General features: G+C 40.5%; 1 protein-coding gene across 1 annotated transcript in view; it reads left to right on the top strand.

Annotated features, from left to right (window-relative positions):
• LOC310770427 (uncharacterized protein) overlaps positions 1–17,979 on the top strand; it is a 41,860-nt gene that overhangs the window by 19,477 nt on the left and 4,404 nt on the right. The window contains exons 11-18 of the mRNA XM_083631192.1: positions 653–759; positions 2,258–2,369; positions 4,039–4,138; positions 6,775–6,814; positions 7,369–7,420; positions 9,916–10,027; positions 11,195–11,278; positions 12,919–13,042. Of these exons, the coding sequence (XP_083487318.1) occupies positions 653–759; positions 2,258–2,369; positions 4,039–4,138; positions 6,775–6,814; positions 7,369–7,420; positions 9,916–10,027; positions 11,195–11,278; positions 12,919–13,042 (731 nt within the window). The remainder of the gene's footprint in view (positions 1–652; positions 760–2,257; positions 2,370–4,038; positions 4,139–6,774; positions 6,815–7,368; positions 7,421–9,915; positions 10,028–11,194; positions 11,279–12,918; positions 13,043–17,979) is intronic.

The following is a 17,979-nucleotide window of genomic DNA, read 5'->3' as shown; positions in this document are numbered from 1 at the left end:
TTACTTTATCTTGCATTGGTTCAGTGGGGTTTTTTGTACCATACCACTGTCTCTTTCTGTATCTAACAGAAATTTGCACATTTAAATGTATACATATTAAAACATTTTCTTGCTAGTCTTTTAACACAGATATACTATTTAGCAAGTATAAAGATGTGTCTTCCAACTTCTGACAGCATTTGAAAATCACAATCATCCTCTCTTATCTTAATTTAGTTCTAAAATGAGACAGAACTTTAATCCATCCCTCTCTAATTATCTGAATATGATTAAATAAGAGTAAAGGATTCTTTTAAATAGATGCTTAAACATTAGTCTGCATAGCTAATGAAACTGAAGAGTGGTCACAGACGAACAAAGCCACAGGGACTGTCAAAGGGTTTATTTGAATAACAATTGCCCTGGGTGTTTTCAGCGCAGATCTTATTTGCAAATATAATCAATCCAATCCAATTTTCTAATGCCACTTGCTTCAGCTATCAGCTATGAGCGCTCTTCATTCAGTAAACCCTTTGCATAAAATATACAGCTTTGTTCTTTTGTGATACTCCTTGTTGCTGCAAGGATAGCTCTTCCATTTTAAACAAAATATGAGAATAAATAATGAGAATGAACCATTAATAATTTATTCACATCTTTTCTGTTTTTCCAGGTAAATGCTACGTACCTTGATGGATTCAGAGCTACAGCTTGCTGCCCAGTAGGAGGACCAAAGGCAATAGAAAAAGCAAGAAGAACTGCTGAAAGTATTTTGAAAAGGTTGGAATTTACTGTAGAACAACTCCCCTAATTGTATAATCATCTCACGGTGCCCCATTGGTAAAAAGTAGCCATGTCATTTGGTCCACAACTTAAAATGTCACTATCTTAAATTAAGAGCAATGTAATATACACTTAATATTTCCAATAGTGTATTATCAGGTGTTCATTATGTATAAGAACCTAAGAAGAAGCTGCTGGATTAGGCCAATGGCCTATCCAATCCAGCATCCTGTTCTAACAATGGCCACCCAGATGCCTGCAGGAAACCTTCAGGAAGGACCCAAGCATAAGAGGACTCTCCCCTCCTGGAGTTTCAAGCAGCTGACATTCAAAAGCATTACTGCCTGTGGCCATATTTGCAAATTAAGCCTGGAGTTGCCTATTGCAATATATGAATACTGTCAAATGAGAAAGTGTGTTTCCAGAAGAGGGACGCAGGTGGCACTGTAGTCTAAACCACTGAGCCTCTTAGCCTTGCCGATCGGAAGGTCGCTGGGCCGATTGGAAGGTCGGTGGTTCAAATCCCCATGACGGTGTGAGCTCCTGTTGCTCTGTCCTAGCTCCTGCCAACCTAGCAGTTCAAAAGCACACCTGTGCAAGTAGATAAACAGGTACCGCTCCGGCGGGAAGGTAAATGGCATTTCCCTTGAAAAAAAGATTGGCTGGGGCAAGAGATCATTTGATTTCCACACTCATTCTTACCCCCCCCCCTTTTTTAAAAAAAACCCAATGGTTCAGAGTGTACCAGGAATGAATAGAATAGCTTGGGGAGAAATTCAAATACATTCTTTGAAAAATGTTTCAGACTTCCTTCATTTATGAGGATTTAGGAGTTTCTTGATTCTTTTACATTTTCTTATTATGAGAGCTATGATAATAAGAGTTCAGAGGGTTTTTTGGGTGGGGGAAGAGAGGCTCCCATCTTTCACCGGTTTCTGAGCTTATAGCTATGCTAACACTTGCCCAATAGGAAGCTTTGCTCTCTGACCTAAACTTTGTGTGAAGGTGGTAGAGTTGCATCTTTAAACACTGTTGTGACCTGCTGGTATAAAGTGGGGACGAGGATACAATTTAAAGGGCACATGAATAGGGTGGGTAGGTGAGCCAAAACATCCCAAGAGCTTTTCTCCCAGCTGAGCTGGTGCCAGAGCTCAGTTGAGGAGAAAAGCAGAGATAAGCCACAAGTGGGCAGGGGTGGAAAAAATATATGTATATGTCACCTGCGTATAACACACTCACATCTGCATCCACTTCACACACAAAGGCAGAAAACCCATTAGAAGACTTTGCCTACCCATGTAGAGTTTGAATCTCAGAATGGGGATCATAAGTAAATCCCTGCTAGATCATGCCAAAGGTATACCTAGTAGATCACACTGGCCAACCACATGTCCGGGGGAAGCCTGCAAACGGGACTTGAGTTCTACAAACAAACCTTGGGTGTTGCAAAAGTTTCTTTAGCAGCAGCCTATTGAATATATTTGACCTGTTGCAGGACACGTATGATGTTTGATCAGCTGGGATATGAGGACTACAGCAAAATTAACCTGCAGATTTTAGGTTCTGAGGAAACGTACGGACCGCACGCCAAAAGGAGCACAGACGATGTAAGTAAGAAGGTGGACTCACAAGCACTTTTCTTGATTGTGTAGCCAAGAGAAGTATTCCCTTCCCTTTGCATTTCCGTTTACTCTTCATTTTCACGGTCTTATCGTTCACTTAGCCCTGAAGGAAAGGAGAATGAAATGGAGCGTATGACGTTATTTGCAGAGGATATTTTTGTTTTTGTGTTCTGGTTTCGGTGCCTAGGTGGGAAGATGAATAGAAACAGAGAACACCAGATTGAGAAGAAGATCGTTCCTCTCATGCATTTTACCAGTCTTATTACTTCCTATTTATATTCATCCACCGACTGGGAAGGAATGGAGGCTCAGAATTAAAATACATATTACATTTATTGCTTAGTGAGCAGCTATGTCTCTTCTTTTCTTCAAATTAATTGCAGCTGTGGGATTGGAGGGGGGCATTATTGTAAGGGGGGCATTGCCAATGCTTACCCCCCAAATATTGCTTTACTGTGCAGTTGTGATGTTTTTTGTAAAAGTTACCATTTGTGTTAAGGAGAAGTTCCTAGTTGCCATGAATATATATATTTTTTATTAATTTGAAAATAACTGAGGTAGCTTTCATAAGTACCATTATTCAGCTACTGCTCAAAATGGCATTATTTAGAATGATCAGGCTGAAAATGGGAAGGAGCTGGGTTTTCTCTTCATAAAACTGAGGCTCTGTTACAGGACAAGGCAGGTCATTAATGCCCCTTTACAGTGATTTAGGAGGCAATCTGAAGCCAGGCCTTTGGTGGGAAAGGATGCTGTAGTGCTACTGGGTTTAGTTACTGGATTTATTAGGTGGTATTATTACTGATAATTTACGGTTGCTATTTATATTTTATATATTTTGTTTGTAAACCCCCTCTTGTTGTGGTAGGAGCGGGATAAAAATGTTTAAAATAACTTATCTCAGTAGGATCCTCCTACTTCGTAAGTATGAAGCTTCATGCAACCTTTAAACTGTCAATACTTGTCCCTCTAGTCCAGGCTGTTTTCAGTATCTAAATCTGTACACATGGCTGGAATTACTCCAATTTATTTAATATTTAATTTAAAAAGTCATGTATGAAATATCTCTTTTTTTAGAAATACAACATTCTGTTCCTGCAAGAAAATATGTCTCTTGATATTGTGCTGTCTGTTGCAAAATATAATGTTCTCACGATCAAATTTGCTTCTGTACAGAACATATCATCCAGACTCTGAACTGTGCCATTTGAAAGTTAGCATACTGACCCTGTTACTGACAAGAGCAGCAGTTTTTTACTAGGGAAGTTTATACTATGGAAATGTTCTAAACTTTGGACTATTCTTAGAAGGCTTGCTTGCAAGTTAAAGTGTGTCAGTCACATTTTTAATGCTCAGCATTCTACAATTATTAGCTATATATGCTATATATGTTTTGTCTGCTGAAAACTAAAACTATTGTCTTAATTTCACGTGCACGTTTGGTAATTTTAATAAATTATGGAAATAAACAGAAACTTCAAAGTTAAATTTCAAACCGTTTGCAGTAGGAGTTGTGTCTTTTGATTTACGCTTCCACTTCTAAATTCTGTGGGGTTTTTTTACCATAGAATTGTTAGTCTTTCAATGTGTTAAAAGAGCTCTATATGTGTGGTTTATAATTGTTACCTTTCTCTTTTCTAATATCTGAAAACAGGGTCCACGGGAAGTAGTTATTTGGCTTGCCGTACTTCATAAGCAGAAAAAGGCAGTGGAAATCTTTTCCAGAGAGATTGCTCCAGCTGGAACAGGAATGGGTAAATTTTGAATCTTTGTTTTTCTGCTGTTGTGGTTTATAACCAAACTTGGTTATTAGACTGTATAAAATTGGTTGTCATTTGACCAAAACTGAGCACTTCTTTGGTTTTTAGTTAGTCTAGAGCAGGGGTGGGGAACCTTTTTGACTTCCCCAGACAGCCTTTAAGGCCAAATTTGGCGGGTGGGCAGGGCTGCCCACATCAGTCATGTGATGTCACAATGACATCATGTGCAAGGTACTCTGAGTTCCTGAGCAAGGTCCTTCCTCAATACAGACCAGCTTTTAAGGTATTCATTTGCACTAAATTCCCTTTGTAGTTAAGTAATTGCATTGCTTGGGATGTTAGGAGTACATTAACCATGTGGTCCATGTGAATAAGCTGTTCATTTATTGCTTCTGCAGTGGCCTGGAGACAGAATAAATACACTGTTGATTTAAACCTCTGTTTACAGAAGCAGGGTCAGTGTATGGTCACAGTCTGTAACTGGCAGTAAATTTATGTTCTACCAAACAGAGCAAAGTAAAGTAGCACTTATCTATATGATATTAAATATTGCTAAGATAAGATACATGTAACCATCTTGACACTTGTTATTGATCAGATTTGCTTTCAGGAAGAATTTTTTTTACCTTTAAAATGTATTTCGTTTTACAGCGTATTTGCAAAAACAACAACATTGTGTAGTAAAAGCCCATTCCTCAGAACATTTGTGAATGTCAATAAAAACAGTCTTTAATTAATAGTGAAAGTCAAAAGCACTGTTGGATGACACCCCAATTTCTGAGCGGTTCGAAAATTCAGGGCTTCCAGGTGCTTATCCAGGGTTTGTGTTTGCTTTTAGATATGAAGCACAGCAGAGACTGTGGTGTCTTTATGATATGTGGTTTATTTACACATATATACAACCTCTCCTCAGGAGTCCTCGCCCGCTAGCTTGCTTACTCCAAGGCAACCTCAGCTCCTGGCAACCAGCACCTGCTGGCTGGCCCCAGAGCCACCATTCATTCGCCTGGGAGCTTGTAGCCAGGGCCGCTGCAACAAACAGCTGCGCAGGCCTCTGGAGGTGGAGATGTGAGAGGGCACCAGAGGATGGAGAGAAGGAAGGATGGAGGCCAGTGCCACCCACGGCACACCCGACCACTATTCCAGGGTGTCATGGCATGCTGGTTGAAAACCACTAAGCTAGACCATTTGATAGCATGGCATTGCCCCTGTTTCTTATAGGCTTAAGTCTTAAGTTTCATAAGTCCCTGCCACGCATGAAATTGCATTGACTGTTCCGAACTAAGACAATAAAACCTGTCATATGCTCTGAAAACATGCCATTACGATCAGTGCAATTTCCGAACACTTCTCAAGGGCAGATCCATATGGAGTGTACAGCTGTAATCTAATCTGGGTGTGGCTAAGGCAGGGGTGGGGAAGTGGATCCAGATTCGAAACGTGTATTAAAGTCACCCAAATTCCCATACTGGCCCCTCATTCTTATTGAGATAACTACAACAAAACTGATGTTCGGAGTTTTCAACAGCGTCAGCAAGGAACGTTCACATTTTTAATCTTCTGAAGCAGCTTCCCAACTACAAAACTATTTTGCTGACCCTTATTTCACATCTTAAGTGACCGGAGCTTGACACCACGATGACAGCTGCTTAATGCAGCTTGAGATTTTAAAGTGCCTGGGTATATGTAAATATTATGACTGATGACAAGTGTGTTGGAAGTTGCTTCTAGGTTTAACAGATTAACTTGGCCAGTCCTCATTTATGTTTGAATACATAATCCTGAAAGATACCTTATCTCTTTGGGTTGAGAGGAAATGGATATAGCAATTTTAATTGGCCTCTGTAAGCAAAGTTATTTGTATATGGTGTGCAATATTATAATGACTATAGGACACTTGATTTCAGATGCTTGTTGTTTTAGAGTTTGAAAAGTTCAAGTTCGTAATAAGTGCTGTGGCTGGACGCTAGAGAAGCGAAAATAATATTCTTTCTAAAATCTTGAAACTGATTTAGTTTCAGGCTCTAGCTCATCCTAATACTTGTGGATATTACAATAGAAAAAAGAAGGGCCTATAAAAGCTGAAAATGTATTCTGCTTTCTAACTTGCATTGGTGTTGCAGTTGAACTGCATTTTTTTAAAAAAAGTGTTTTGTGTTGTGTTAGATTAGACCCATATTAGTTCTTTAGACCCATCAGCTAAAGCTCTTGTAAAGGGGACAGCTGTATAGTTATTTGAAACAGGCATCCTAAATACTTTATCAGGGGAAAACTCACTCACTCAGACTCCTAGATTTAGTCGCAAACTCCCACCATCTTCTTAGCTTCTGTTGCACGTCTTCTAGTAGAAGGATAATCATTTTATTTCCTTCAGATTTTCCCGACCTCCCCCTATTGAAACTCCATTTATCCTACTGTTCCTTCCCTATAATTCTGCAAGGTCTAATTAGGAATTGGAGTGATGTTAAGTATTTCATGCTTAGGCAAAAGTCCTCATCATCCTAAAACTTTATCTCATTGTCTGAGGGGGCTTTGGAGAAAAACCAAATCTCAATAAAGAAAATGGTTCAACCCTGATTTTCTGTTAATCATCTTTAGAATCTTAACTTTAAAATATATTTCATTTTCAGCACCTGGTCTCACTGCAATAGTTGGAGGACGTCCAAAAGTGTAAGTTTTTAAGAGGGGGTTATAAGAATATATACTTTTATTTTTAACCGTTAGGGAATTCGTGCATTTCTTAACTGTCAGTTACTTAGCATATTGATTAGCTAACTTTATGTTTTATAGACAGCCAAATTATATACCCCCTTAGCTGAGAATCCTAAAATATTCTAGTCAGTCTCAGGAATGTGCTGACTGCTGTGTTTTGGAGGGCTTTGCCTACAGTGAAAATATTTATTGGTCATTATATTTCTAGAAAATTTCCAGTCGTAACGAAGTGGCTCAGAAGCAGATTATCAGCGATACTGCACTGCATGGTTTTAAATTATCCTGTGTTGCCGATAATTAAAAGTCAGGTCTTGCACCCCAACTGCCATCAGCCCCAGCCATCATGGCCAGTGGTCATGAAGGACCACCCTTGAATTAAATAGATGTACTGAATGTCTAAAGACCACAGTTGATGTTGAGATGTATTCAGGAACCATTTAAAAACCTACTGAAAGGTGTTCTTTTGGCATCTGTACTTAATTTGCCTTTTTTGTGTGTGGCTTCTTTTCCAGATCGCCAGTTCTGAAGCCATTTTTCTTTCTTTATCCAAAAAAGAATGTCAAGGTAGGAGCTGCTTTCTAAGTACCAGTCCCAAATACACTTTGTAGCTGCTGCAGAAAATCACAAAATTCATATTGGTTTTATATTTTGAAGGGTGTGTGTTCTTACTTGTACATTCTTCTTAGTCATTAGATTCATGGTGGCTGATTTAGCTTGTTTGTGTTGGGAAGAGACATACAATACGTACCATTGCACAAGGCGATACTGTTCTTAATATTGTCTGTGGAGTGTTGAAAAGCTCCAAATGTCCCCGCCCCATAAGTATCGGTATGGGTGTTTTTTTTTTTAAAGTTAAATCTTTTTTAAAAAGAATCTTCCATTATTCTTTACCAGAAAGAAAAAGAAAACAATTCAGAGCTCTTTAGTGCTTTGCAAGCAGCATTTAGGCAGTCACACCTCTTGCAAAATCTGTTGACTTAAAGCAGAGAAAGACAGACATAGAAAACAGAGAACAGAAAGGAAGAGAGCACAGAAAAACAGTGTGACATGAAACTTTGTGAGGGCCTGGCTCTGACTTGAGATGGTTTGTTTACATTGTGGTTGGTCTCAGTGGCGGAGGAACCCTCTCTGGCCCCCAGGGCAGGACACCGAGGGGTGGGGAGAACCGCCCAGTGACACACACGCGACGTCCGTACGAAGTGCGCATGTGTGGCAGCCCATACGGTTGTCGTGCGAGAGGCAGCCCTCATGGATGACGCATGAGAGTGGCAGCCTGTATGGTCGCTGTGCGAGCGCATGCCCTCGGCCACTCTACAGCTGGGGGGAGGCAGGGGCCATCTTGTCACCCCCCCCAGAGTGGCACCTGGGGCACAACACGCCCTCCGCCCCCCACTTTGTACGCCCCTGGTTGGACTCAGCGAAGAGTAAAATCACCCCAATTTGCTTCATTATGGCTGCAGAACAGAGCAGCACACCCCTAAATCAAATAACCCGTGCGAGGCCAGAGTAGCAAAGCTTGACCAATCTTCCCCATTTGTCTACAATGTAATGAGAAATCACATTGCCATATACTCTCATCCATGCAACCAGTTGGGGCTAAATGTCTTCTGAGGACCTAAGAATGAGAAGCACAAGGCTTCTTCTGACTCTGAACTTTTGTCCCTCCCTCCTCTATCTCCAAATAGCTCCTTCTATGTTTCTCTAGCCCGGTTGGGGAAGAACAGTAATGTCCTTATTAATAAAGTGTAGCGGTTCCAGCAGCTGTGGGAACCTCCAGCCCATTGGCCTAACCACTCAGCCCATGAGGCTGTTATTGGCCAAGCCATGCCACCTGCTCTGCACCTGATGCAGGTAAAGATGTATGGTAGCTAAGTCCTATTGTAGCAGCACTGACATTTTTCTGATCATTGGTGCTTCCATGCAAGCATTGACAATCAGCTGATTTGGGAGGCTAGCATAGCGCTGTGCAGAAACAGGTCACCTGAGGTCATTGCGACTGACAGGTGGGAGTCCCCACTCATGTGTCAAACGTGGCCCATGCAGGGTGGGAGAGACTTTACCATTTCCTGTGCTTAAAGTTTGACCTGGATTTCAGTAGTTGCATAAATGCGTGCTGTTTTAAATATTGTTTTAAAGTCTGACCTAGAGTAAAACCTATTGCATAAGGTTCCCCCCCATCTCCAAAGACTTGCATTGATACAAAGATTCTATTATTTGGTTTGCAACAGAGCTTTGTTCTGTTCTTGTGAAGAATGAGGATCAGTGGAGCTTTTCCTTCAGCTTTTATGTAATTGTACTTAACTTCAAAACAGTGTTTGTGCAGTTTCGTATCTTTACAAGTTAGAAACCTTTTGATTTCAAAATATACAATTGTATGGGTAATATACAACTAATTTATACTTAGAGCAGGCCCAATAAAATTAATGGGTCTAAGTTAAGTCATGTCTGTTCATTTCAATTGGTGTACAGGGGGTATGGCTAACGTTGGGATAAAACCTTGCATTTTTTTTAAAGTGAGGAGCAGCTGAAATTTTTTTCAATAAGTCTTCCTCTGTCCTCCAAGTCCCCCCAAATTAAATATCTGTTAAAAGTAAGAATGGTGCAAATTGTCCTGAGTTCCACTTAGCCTTCAATTTCTGCTGACCAATGCTGGATGTACATGAGGAAGGCTTGCTTGCTTCTCATTCCACTTTGTTTTGAATCTTTTGCAAAACTTGTACTTGCACCTAAATGGTTGCAGACCACCACAGAAGTTTTTAAAAATCAAAAGCTGGAGAAAGGCCATTGACATGACTGGCTGCTTGCTTCTATAGGTTGCAGTAGACACTTCTGATTTGTGAGATATCTGTAAGCAGGAGCTATTATAGTCCAGTCAGCTGATGCCTTGGTGTGATAGGTTGTGTCAACACAGATTTCATTGAAAGCACAAGCTAGATGTTGCATGGGAGCACTAACACAAACAGTTTTACCCATTTTACATCTAACATGTTGCCTGCATGGCTTTTAGTCTTGTATATGTGGCAGCCTATTTAACAGTTTAAATAATATCCTCCCCCCAGATTGACATATTTATCAATGGGCTACATGTTGAAACATATGAGGAGGATCTTTCGTTCACTTCAGATGCAGCAATTTCACATGATGAGCCCATGACTCAGGAAGAGTTAAAAGGTACTATTGTTTACCACTAAAATTGCTCCATACCTAGATTTTTTATTTTTATTTTTGCATATAGACTTTTCTTTATACAGGGTATACTTTTCAGTACAGTCTTCGTCTATTTGGACACAGTCATCTCCTCTTGAAAGTAAATCAAATGTTATTGTAGTTTCTCAAATCTGGAGAAATCTTCTCTGTCAAATGTGCAAAGTATATTTCTTGTAGCAGATCCTAAAATTAGCAGATTATAAAATATAATAGGCCTTGGGCATAATCTTTTAATAGCCACATGCTGAAAATTGGTAGAATTACTGTTTTTAACAGAATAAACAAATATTTAAAGACATATTAGACCACATGCCATAATTTTGCTTTGCAGTTTATTCAAAAGTTTTGGATTATTTAATTACTAAAACAGATTAAGGATATTGCACAAAGGACAGATTTGTAATAGTGTTGTAGCAATATCATAAGTGGTTGGATCTGGGGGCTTGTTTTGGACATTTCTCAATCCTAGTAGTAATTTCAAAATTTACTGGTAAATGATGGAAATTAGAGTTCTAGACTAAGACTGAGAAGACTGAGGTTCAGATTTCCACTCTGTTTTAAACCACCTGGGAGGACATTGGGCCTGTTTTTCTCTCTCCCAGCCTATATCACAGGTTGGTTGTGAGGATAAAGTGGGTGGGTGAGCAAACTTGACCTCATTTGGTTTATGTTGATATATACTGTACACAATTTGGCTTATTAAGGATTTATTATTATAATATTTGCTATTGGAGTGTTTGTATATGTGGTGAATATTTTATTGTAATAAAGAATTCAATATTTAAAAAAAATACATTTCTCCTTAACTTAGTTTTTGGTTGCTGAGGGTTACGGATCATTCGTACCTTAGCTTGATTTAAGAATATATACATGAAGATTGAGTCAAGTCCAGGCTTCCTCAACCTGGGCCCTCCAGATGTTTTGAGACTACAATTCCCATCATCCCTGACAACTGGTCCTGCTAGCTAGGGATCATGGGAGTTGTAGGCCAAAAACATCTGGAGGGCCGAGTTTGAGGAAGCCTGGTCAAGTCTGCAAGCAGCAATACACTAGAGAGTATAAACAGACAAAACAACAGCTTTCCTGTTGCAGGTGAGAAAGCAGTAATTTTATTTCATTCCATATGTATAGATCTACCAAGTGGTCCACATATATATCGTCTGGAAGAACTTGCCTATACCAGAAGTGGGGACAAAGGCAATTCTGCAAACATAGGTATTCTTCAATTCTTATGGTTACATATGTGGGCTGCTTTTTAAATGAATAGAACTTTCACACCACATTGAGAATATGCTTAACCTTCATACATTTTTGCAAGGATAACTGATGCTGAAGCGGTAGAACAAAATTTTAAACATTTCATGTATTCAAAATAATGCTTTGACAGTGTTCCATCCCTTTGTCCCACTTTGTATATGTGCGTTTCAAACTTGAAGAGCTTATTAAAATCACTGTCAATACAACTAAGTTCCCATCTTTCAAAGAGAAATACAATCAATGAATTTTTGTTAAGCTTTGAGGATTTTATGCTTGTATATGTTGTTCATTTATCACAAGTCAGTGGAAAGAGATGCAGGAAGCAATATACAGTAACTTAAGACTGACTTTATTTCATATAAAAGTAGACCTCAAATATATTTAAATCTAGATCTTCCCCCAATAAGCTATATGGATTTATCATCTACATCCTTAACTTGGAATTTTTTCTCACTTCCTACTGATGCTTTGTTTGGCTGTCTTGTTTATCTTGGTGGGTTTTTTTAATAGTTTGTAGTTGTTTTATCACATCTTTGTACTTCTATTGTAAGCTGTCCTGGGACTGTTTTGGAAAAGGTGAGATATAAATATTTGAATTTATTTTAAAAATGTGTCACCAGATGCAAAAATTATACAGCAGAAAACAACCACACCTTTACCTTACTTTTTATCATTATTATACCAGCAAGGACAGCTCATCAAACATGAAACAACAGCTGAGAGGAAGAAAGATCTCCCGTAGAAAATGCATTTATTTTTAGCCCTGCAAGGCTGTTGGTTTGAGAAAAACTTGGAGTGGAATGGTTTCTTTTTTTCTTATAGTTTTGCTATAAAACAGTACGTGGCTGGTGTTGTTTTCTGGCTCAATACACTCATACCTTGGTTGTCGAACGCCTTGGTACTCGTATGTTTTGGCTCCTGAACGATCGAAACCTGGAAGTGAGTGTTCCAGTTTTTGAATGTTCTTTTGGAAGCTGAATGTCTGATGTGGCTTCCACTATTGTTTCCGGCATGCCTGCGTAATTGTGAGCCACTTGGAAGCCGCACCTTGGTTTCCGAACATTTGGGAAGTCGAATGGACTTCTGGAACACATTCTGTTTGAAAACGAAGGCATGACTGTACTGGATCTCATGGAGAAGGCAGGTCAAAGGTTACAGAACCATGGATAGCATCAAGTGAGCCACTTGCTCTCACAAAGATTGAGAACAGACCAAGCCTTTTAAAGCAAGCACACCCCTTGTAGATAACTTCAGGACCATAAAGGGCCAACCCTCTGGCCTGAATATGTGCACTTCCTGTTCCATAGCCTCCATCTTGGTGTCTCCCTGTGCCGCTTGACTAGTGAGGGAGGCATTGGATGGCTCTGGGGAAAGTTACTTTTGAGAGTCCCAGCTCTGGCCATTGAGATATGGGAGATGATTCTTGGGCGGGGGAGTTATGTTCTGCAGGCTCAATTGTCTCCTGCTGTGCAACAGCACCTGGACCTGGACCTGGTCTGTCTCCTTAGCTGAAGAGACTGCAGCCTCTGACTCCTAGTCTTGCTGGAGGCTAGACTCTGAGGTCATAACAGTTGTGTTTTTCTTGTGTGCAACAACAGGTGTAGTAGCCCGACATCCACTGTACTATCCATACCTCAAGAAAGCACTAACTGCTCAGACTATAGAAGGGTATTTCCAACATCTTTTAGAGAAGGAACAGTCTGAAGAGAGCTCGGTCACAAGGTATGTGCTTTTTCAGATTAAAACATTCATGCAATGTGGCTTGAAGAAACTGTTTTGTCATATTCTTAGATTACTAGAAAATATTCAAATTTGAAATAGGCTTCAAATGTTATTCTAGGCAAAAGTCCAGTGTAGAACATTGGACACACATAAATGTTCCCACTGAAGGGTTGATTCAATGTCACAAGTAGAAAAGTGGATTTTGGGGTTCCAGTGAGCTGCTTCATTTGAACAGGGAAAGTATGGAAGAGGTTGAGATATTAAGGCATGCCTGAAGTTGACTTAATAGCTTGGCTCACTCCAAAGCAGTGAAATAAAGTTTCCTGGTTCAGATGAAATGGAAACCTATAGTTAATGGAGAACTTCCTGGTTTGTTTACTCTGGTTGAGAAGAGGCTGTGGGAATGGCCAAAAGGTTTGTTTACATCTTGGCTTAATAGACCAAGATAGGATCAAGTGTATGTCTGACAACAGTTTGAGACAGAGTATTTGTGTCATTTAAAAGCAAACACCATCCTTAAAAAAAGGAAAGGAAAGGAAGATGGGAGGCAGAGGAAACAGTGTGAATTGGGCCACTCAGTCTTTTGACAGCTCATTGTAAGTATCCCAAAAGAGGGATAGGAATTGAAGTTGAGGAGATGCCTCTGCCATCCCCTGCCTCCAGCTATATGGTTCTCAGGTTTTGGGCCAACAGTCCTCTAGTGCTGTTTAGCAGAATGGGGAAAATCTTCTGCATGGGTATGGGAGGAAACAGACCAGAGAGGGGACTTGACAGCCATGAACAGGAGCACTGCAACGTATCTGGAGGACAGTGACAAGAATGATAGGGAGGAGACACATGATCAAACCAGTGAGCAAGATCATTCATCTAAACCCTGGTCTTTCTCTTTACCTTTCCATCTTAATTAAATTATAAGATTTCTTGTCACAGCACCTAGCACACTATGACACCTAACAAATGTTTCATCATCATAGTAATAGGACTAGTCGTACTGGTAGTTCAGTCTTACAGTGTCTACTCTGTTAATACTGCTGGCATAAATGATGCATTTCTCCCTTGCCTTGGGCTCATTTCTGTGTTGAACCAAATCCTGTACGTATGCAGAATGTGACTTCTCACTTGAGTTCAGAGAGGAATTGATAACAATCTCTGTTCCTTTGGCTCATCATAAATCAGATAATTTATGATGTTAAATATAAAACCACCCAGCCTCTTACCAGGAATAGAAACAACAATAATTCACAGCGAGTAAATTGCCATAAGGTAACAGAAATTCTACCAAAGTTTTCCATTGTGATGCCTCAAGATCCTATAGGAATAAGTTATTATTTACTGATATTTAAATTAGATGCTAAGGACCTGGATTAAACTAAATTGTACTAACGGAAGACAGGTTGCAGTAGCACAACGGGACTTCGCCTTTCTCCCACTGTGCACCCCTGCACCCTCCCCAAAGGTGTTTAGGGGGTGGTCGAGAGAATCCCCAGAACAGCTGGCAGGATGAGAAGAGGGGAGGTCATTCTGTCTGGCAGACATATATGCTTGTACTGATGGAATAATCGCATTGGAATTCCACCCTAAATATTTTTGTTTCCAAACTCCCAAGTCATTGTCCTTCAAATGGTTGTTACAATTCTGTTTACAGTAGAAGCAAGGTGAGAAACAACTCTGGAATGTCCTCTGATCTTAACTTAAAGGTAAAGGACCCCTGACAGTTAAGTCCAGTCGCGAAAGACTCTGGGGTTGCGGCGCTCATCTCGCTCTATAGGCTGAGAGAGCTGACGTTTGTCCTCAGTTTTTCCGGGTCATGTGGTCAGCATGACTAAGCCGCTTCTGGCGAAACCAGAGCAGTGCATGGAAATGGCGTTTACTTTCCCGCCGGAGTGGTACCTATTTATCTACTTGCACTTTGACGTGCTTTCGAACTGCTAGGAAACTTAGGAAGGCTTTTAATTAAGGGCTTCCAGCTTGTGACATTTGCTGTGGGATTTCCAACAAATGATTTGATTGTTTTGTCACATTTTTTTTTTCTTTGTGGAAGCAAACCGAAGAACAACACGCAGGTCAGGTGGCATCAACCTTAAAATCTTCATGATTATGTGGCCTTCTGCAAAGTTTAAGTTCATAACACTTGTGTTCTCTGAAGGCTGGAGAATAATCTTATTCATTGAGCGACGCTATGGACCATGAGCTAGCCTTGCCATTTTTACATTGTGAACAGATATTTGCTTCGTGAAAACGTGTGCTCAGGCCACTATTGAAGTTTTTGGCTTAATCAAATTTCTTAGATTAATCAAATCATAGGCATTTAGTTTGCTGTGTATTTTTAAGGATGTGATAACAGAATAATGTGAACACAGGGTGAAAAGCGACCAGCGAGAAGAAAGAACACTTTTGTGTTATCCTTGAGGAGGATTAGAAGGAATTATACTCACATGCTTTTAAGATCTGAAGGCTTCTTACTGGACTGGCAAAATTTGTTTGCCTATGGGAACAAAAGCAAACAAGCTTTCCATTGAAAAGAAAACGACACATAATTTTGAATTGCAATTTGAGGGAAACCATATTCTTGCATTTTAATAGCACTATTTCTCTTTTGTATACTATCTGACAAATGAGCACAATTGTTATGATACCATTTCTGTAGAAATTACTACAAAATGTAGCTTCCTGTTTCTGTGCCAGTGAGGACTTCAGATGAGTACAATTGTTTAGTATTATTTCTGTAGAAATTATTACAAAATTTAACTTTCTTTTTTTGTGCCAGTGAGGACTTCAGACAGAAAGATTTAACGCTGCAATCCTGCACTCACTTACCTGGGAGTAAGCACAATGAACTTCAATGGTCCATACTTCTGAGCAGAGATTGCCTAGAATTGCCCAGTTAAAATAGAACTTAAATGAGAGTTAACTTGATAATACTTGTATATAGCTAGCTAGTTATTTTATCTTTTACATTAAAAATTATATATAGCTTATTTTTATTTAACACCCCCCAACAGATCCTGTTCCCCCATTTGGTATATTTTTTAGTGGGGGAACACTAAAGCCACTCTGGATTCTCAAAGAACACAAATCCCTGTGTGTTTCCAGCTCCAACAGAAGACTGCCATGCTGTTGCTCCCTTTCACAGACACATGCCTTCCTGACATCACCTCCAACAATGGGTGGGGGGGAGCTGAGCCCTGATTCCAAAAACTTCTCCCCTTCCATTCAGAGACACCTCTTTGGCAAAAGCAGGTGTGTATCAACCCCTCTGCCGGAGCCATCAAGGTAATAGGATCTAGCAGGGTTGCTAAAGCATAGCTTTCTGCTTACCAGATGTCAGCCTCACAACCTGGGGATCCTTCAGGTGGCATCCAGACTAACCTCCCAGATTTACAGCAACACATTGTCATCTTCCCTGAACTCCCAGAAAACAGTACAATACACATCTTCTGCATGTATTTTGATGATTACCGAATTGTTTGTGGAAGCTCATTGCAGCCCCTCATACAGAGTCAGTGTCGTTCCACCTGCCCCAGGCAGCTTAATCACACCCTAACTGAGACTGTTAGTGAAGCTCTACCTGTCTTTTAAATCAGAACCAGTGAGGGAAGTGAAGGTCCTGTGTGAGTGCCTGGAGGCGGTTGGAGGATGGATGGTGGCTAATGGATTGAGGCTGAATCCTGATGGGGCAGAAGTACTGTTCTTGGGGGGCGGGGTGGGCTGGTGTGCCAGACTCTCTGGTCCTGAATGGGGTAACTGTGCTCCTGAAGGACCAGGTGTGCAGCCTGGGAGTCATTTTGGACTCACAGCTGTCCATGGAGGTCAATTCTGTATCCAGGGCAGCTGTTTATCAGCTCCATCTGGTACGCAGGCTGAGACCCTACCTGCCCGCAGACTGTCTCGCCAGAGTGGTGCATGTTCTAGTTATCTCCCGCTTGGACTACTCCAATGTGCTCTACGTGGGGCTACCTTTGAAGGTGACTCAGAAACTGCAATTAATCCAGAATGCAGCAGCTAGGCTGACCTTTAAAGCCCTGAACAGCCTCGGCCCAGTATACCTGATGGAGTGTCTTCACCCCCATCGTCCAGCCTGAGGTCCAGCGCCAAGGGCCTTCTGGCGGTTCCCTTGCTGCGAGAAGCCAAGTTACAGGGACCCAGGCAGAGGGCCTTCTCGGTAGTGGCGCCCGCCCTGTGGAACGCCCTCCCATCAGATGTCAAGGAAATAAACATCTCTCTGACTTTTAAAAGACATCTGAAGGCAGCCCTATTTAGGGAAGTTTTTAATGTTTAATTATGTTTTTAATATTCGGTTGGGAGCCGCCCAGAGTGGCTGGGGAAACCCAGCCAGATGAGCGGGGTATCAATAATAAATTATTATTATATAAGTGGCACCAAGTCTGAAAGCACATTTAAATGTGGTATTTGTAAAGAAGCTAACCTACTATACAAGGTAAAATTCACACTAGTTTCTTTGCGCGCTTTTGCCTCCGTTTCACGATGGAGATTACAGAGTGTCTCTGATCAGTCTCTGTTAGGAGCTACAGGTATTAAATAATATTAAATAATATTATTTATTATTCATGCTGGGATAAAAAAACAATGCCTGAAACCCATTTTTAAAAATTATAACGTCCAACAGTAACCCAGATCTGCCCCATGCCTTCAGTGGCTTAACCCTGGGTTCCTGATTAGTCAGAGAGCTGAAATAAAGAAAAGCATGGCATTCTGTATGTTAGCAAATCTGGAGATCAGTTATACCAAATTGTGTGGTAAACCTAGTGGTAGGACAGGATGTAATCTTCAAAATGTGAAGTTCCTCTTCAAGTGGTAGGAATGTAGCTTCTTATGGATGCTTCTGCCATGAATGGCTTGCTTCTATATTCCCTAAGGCAGCTAAAAAAGCACAGTCATGTTGGTCCATGAGAAGTCCATGAGAAGAAGGAAGAAAC

Source organism: Podarcis filfolensis (assembly GCF_964270895.1).
Source record: "Podarcis filfolensis genome assembly, chromosome: 9".
NCBI lineage: Eukaryota > Metazoa > Chordata > Lepidosauria > Squamata > Lacertidae > Podarcis > Podarcis filfolensis.
This window is presented reverse-complemented; position numbering and strand designations above follow the sequence as displayed.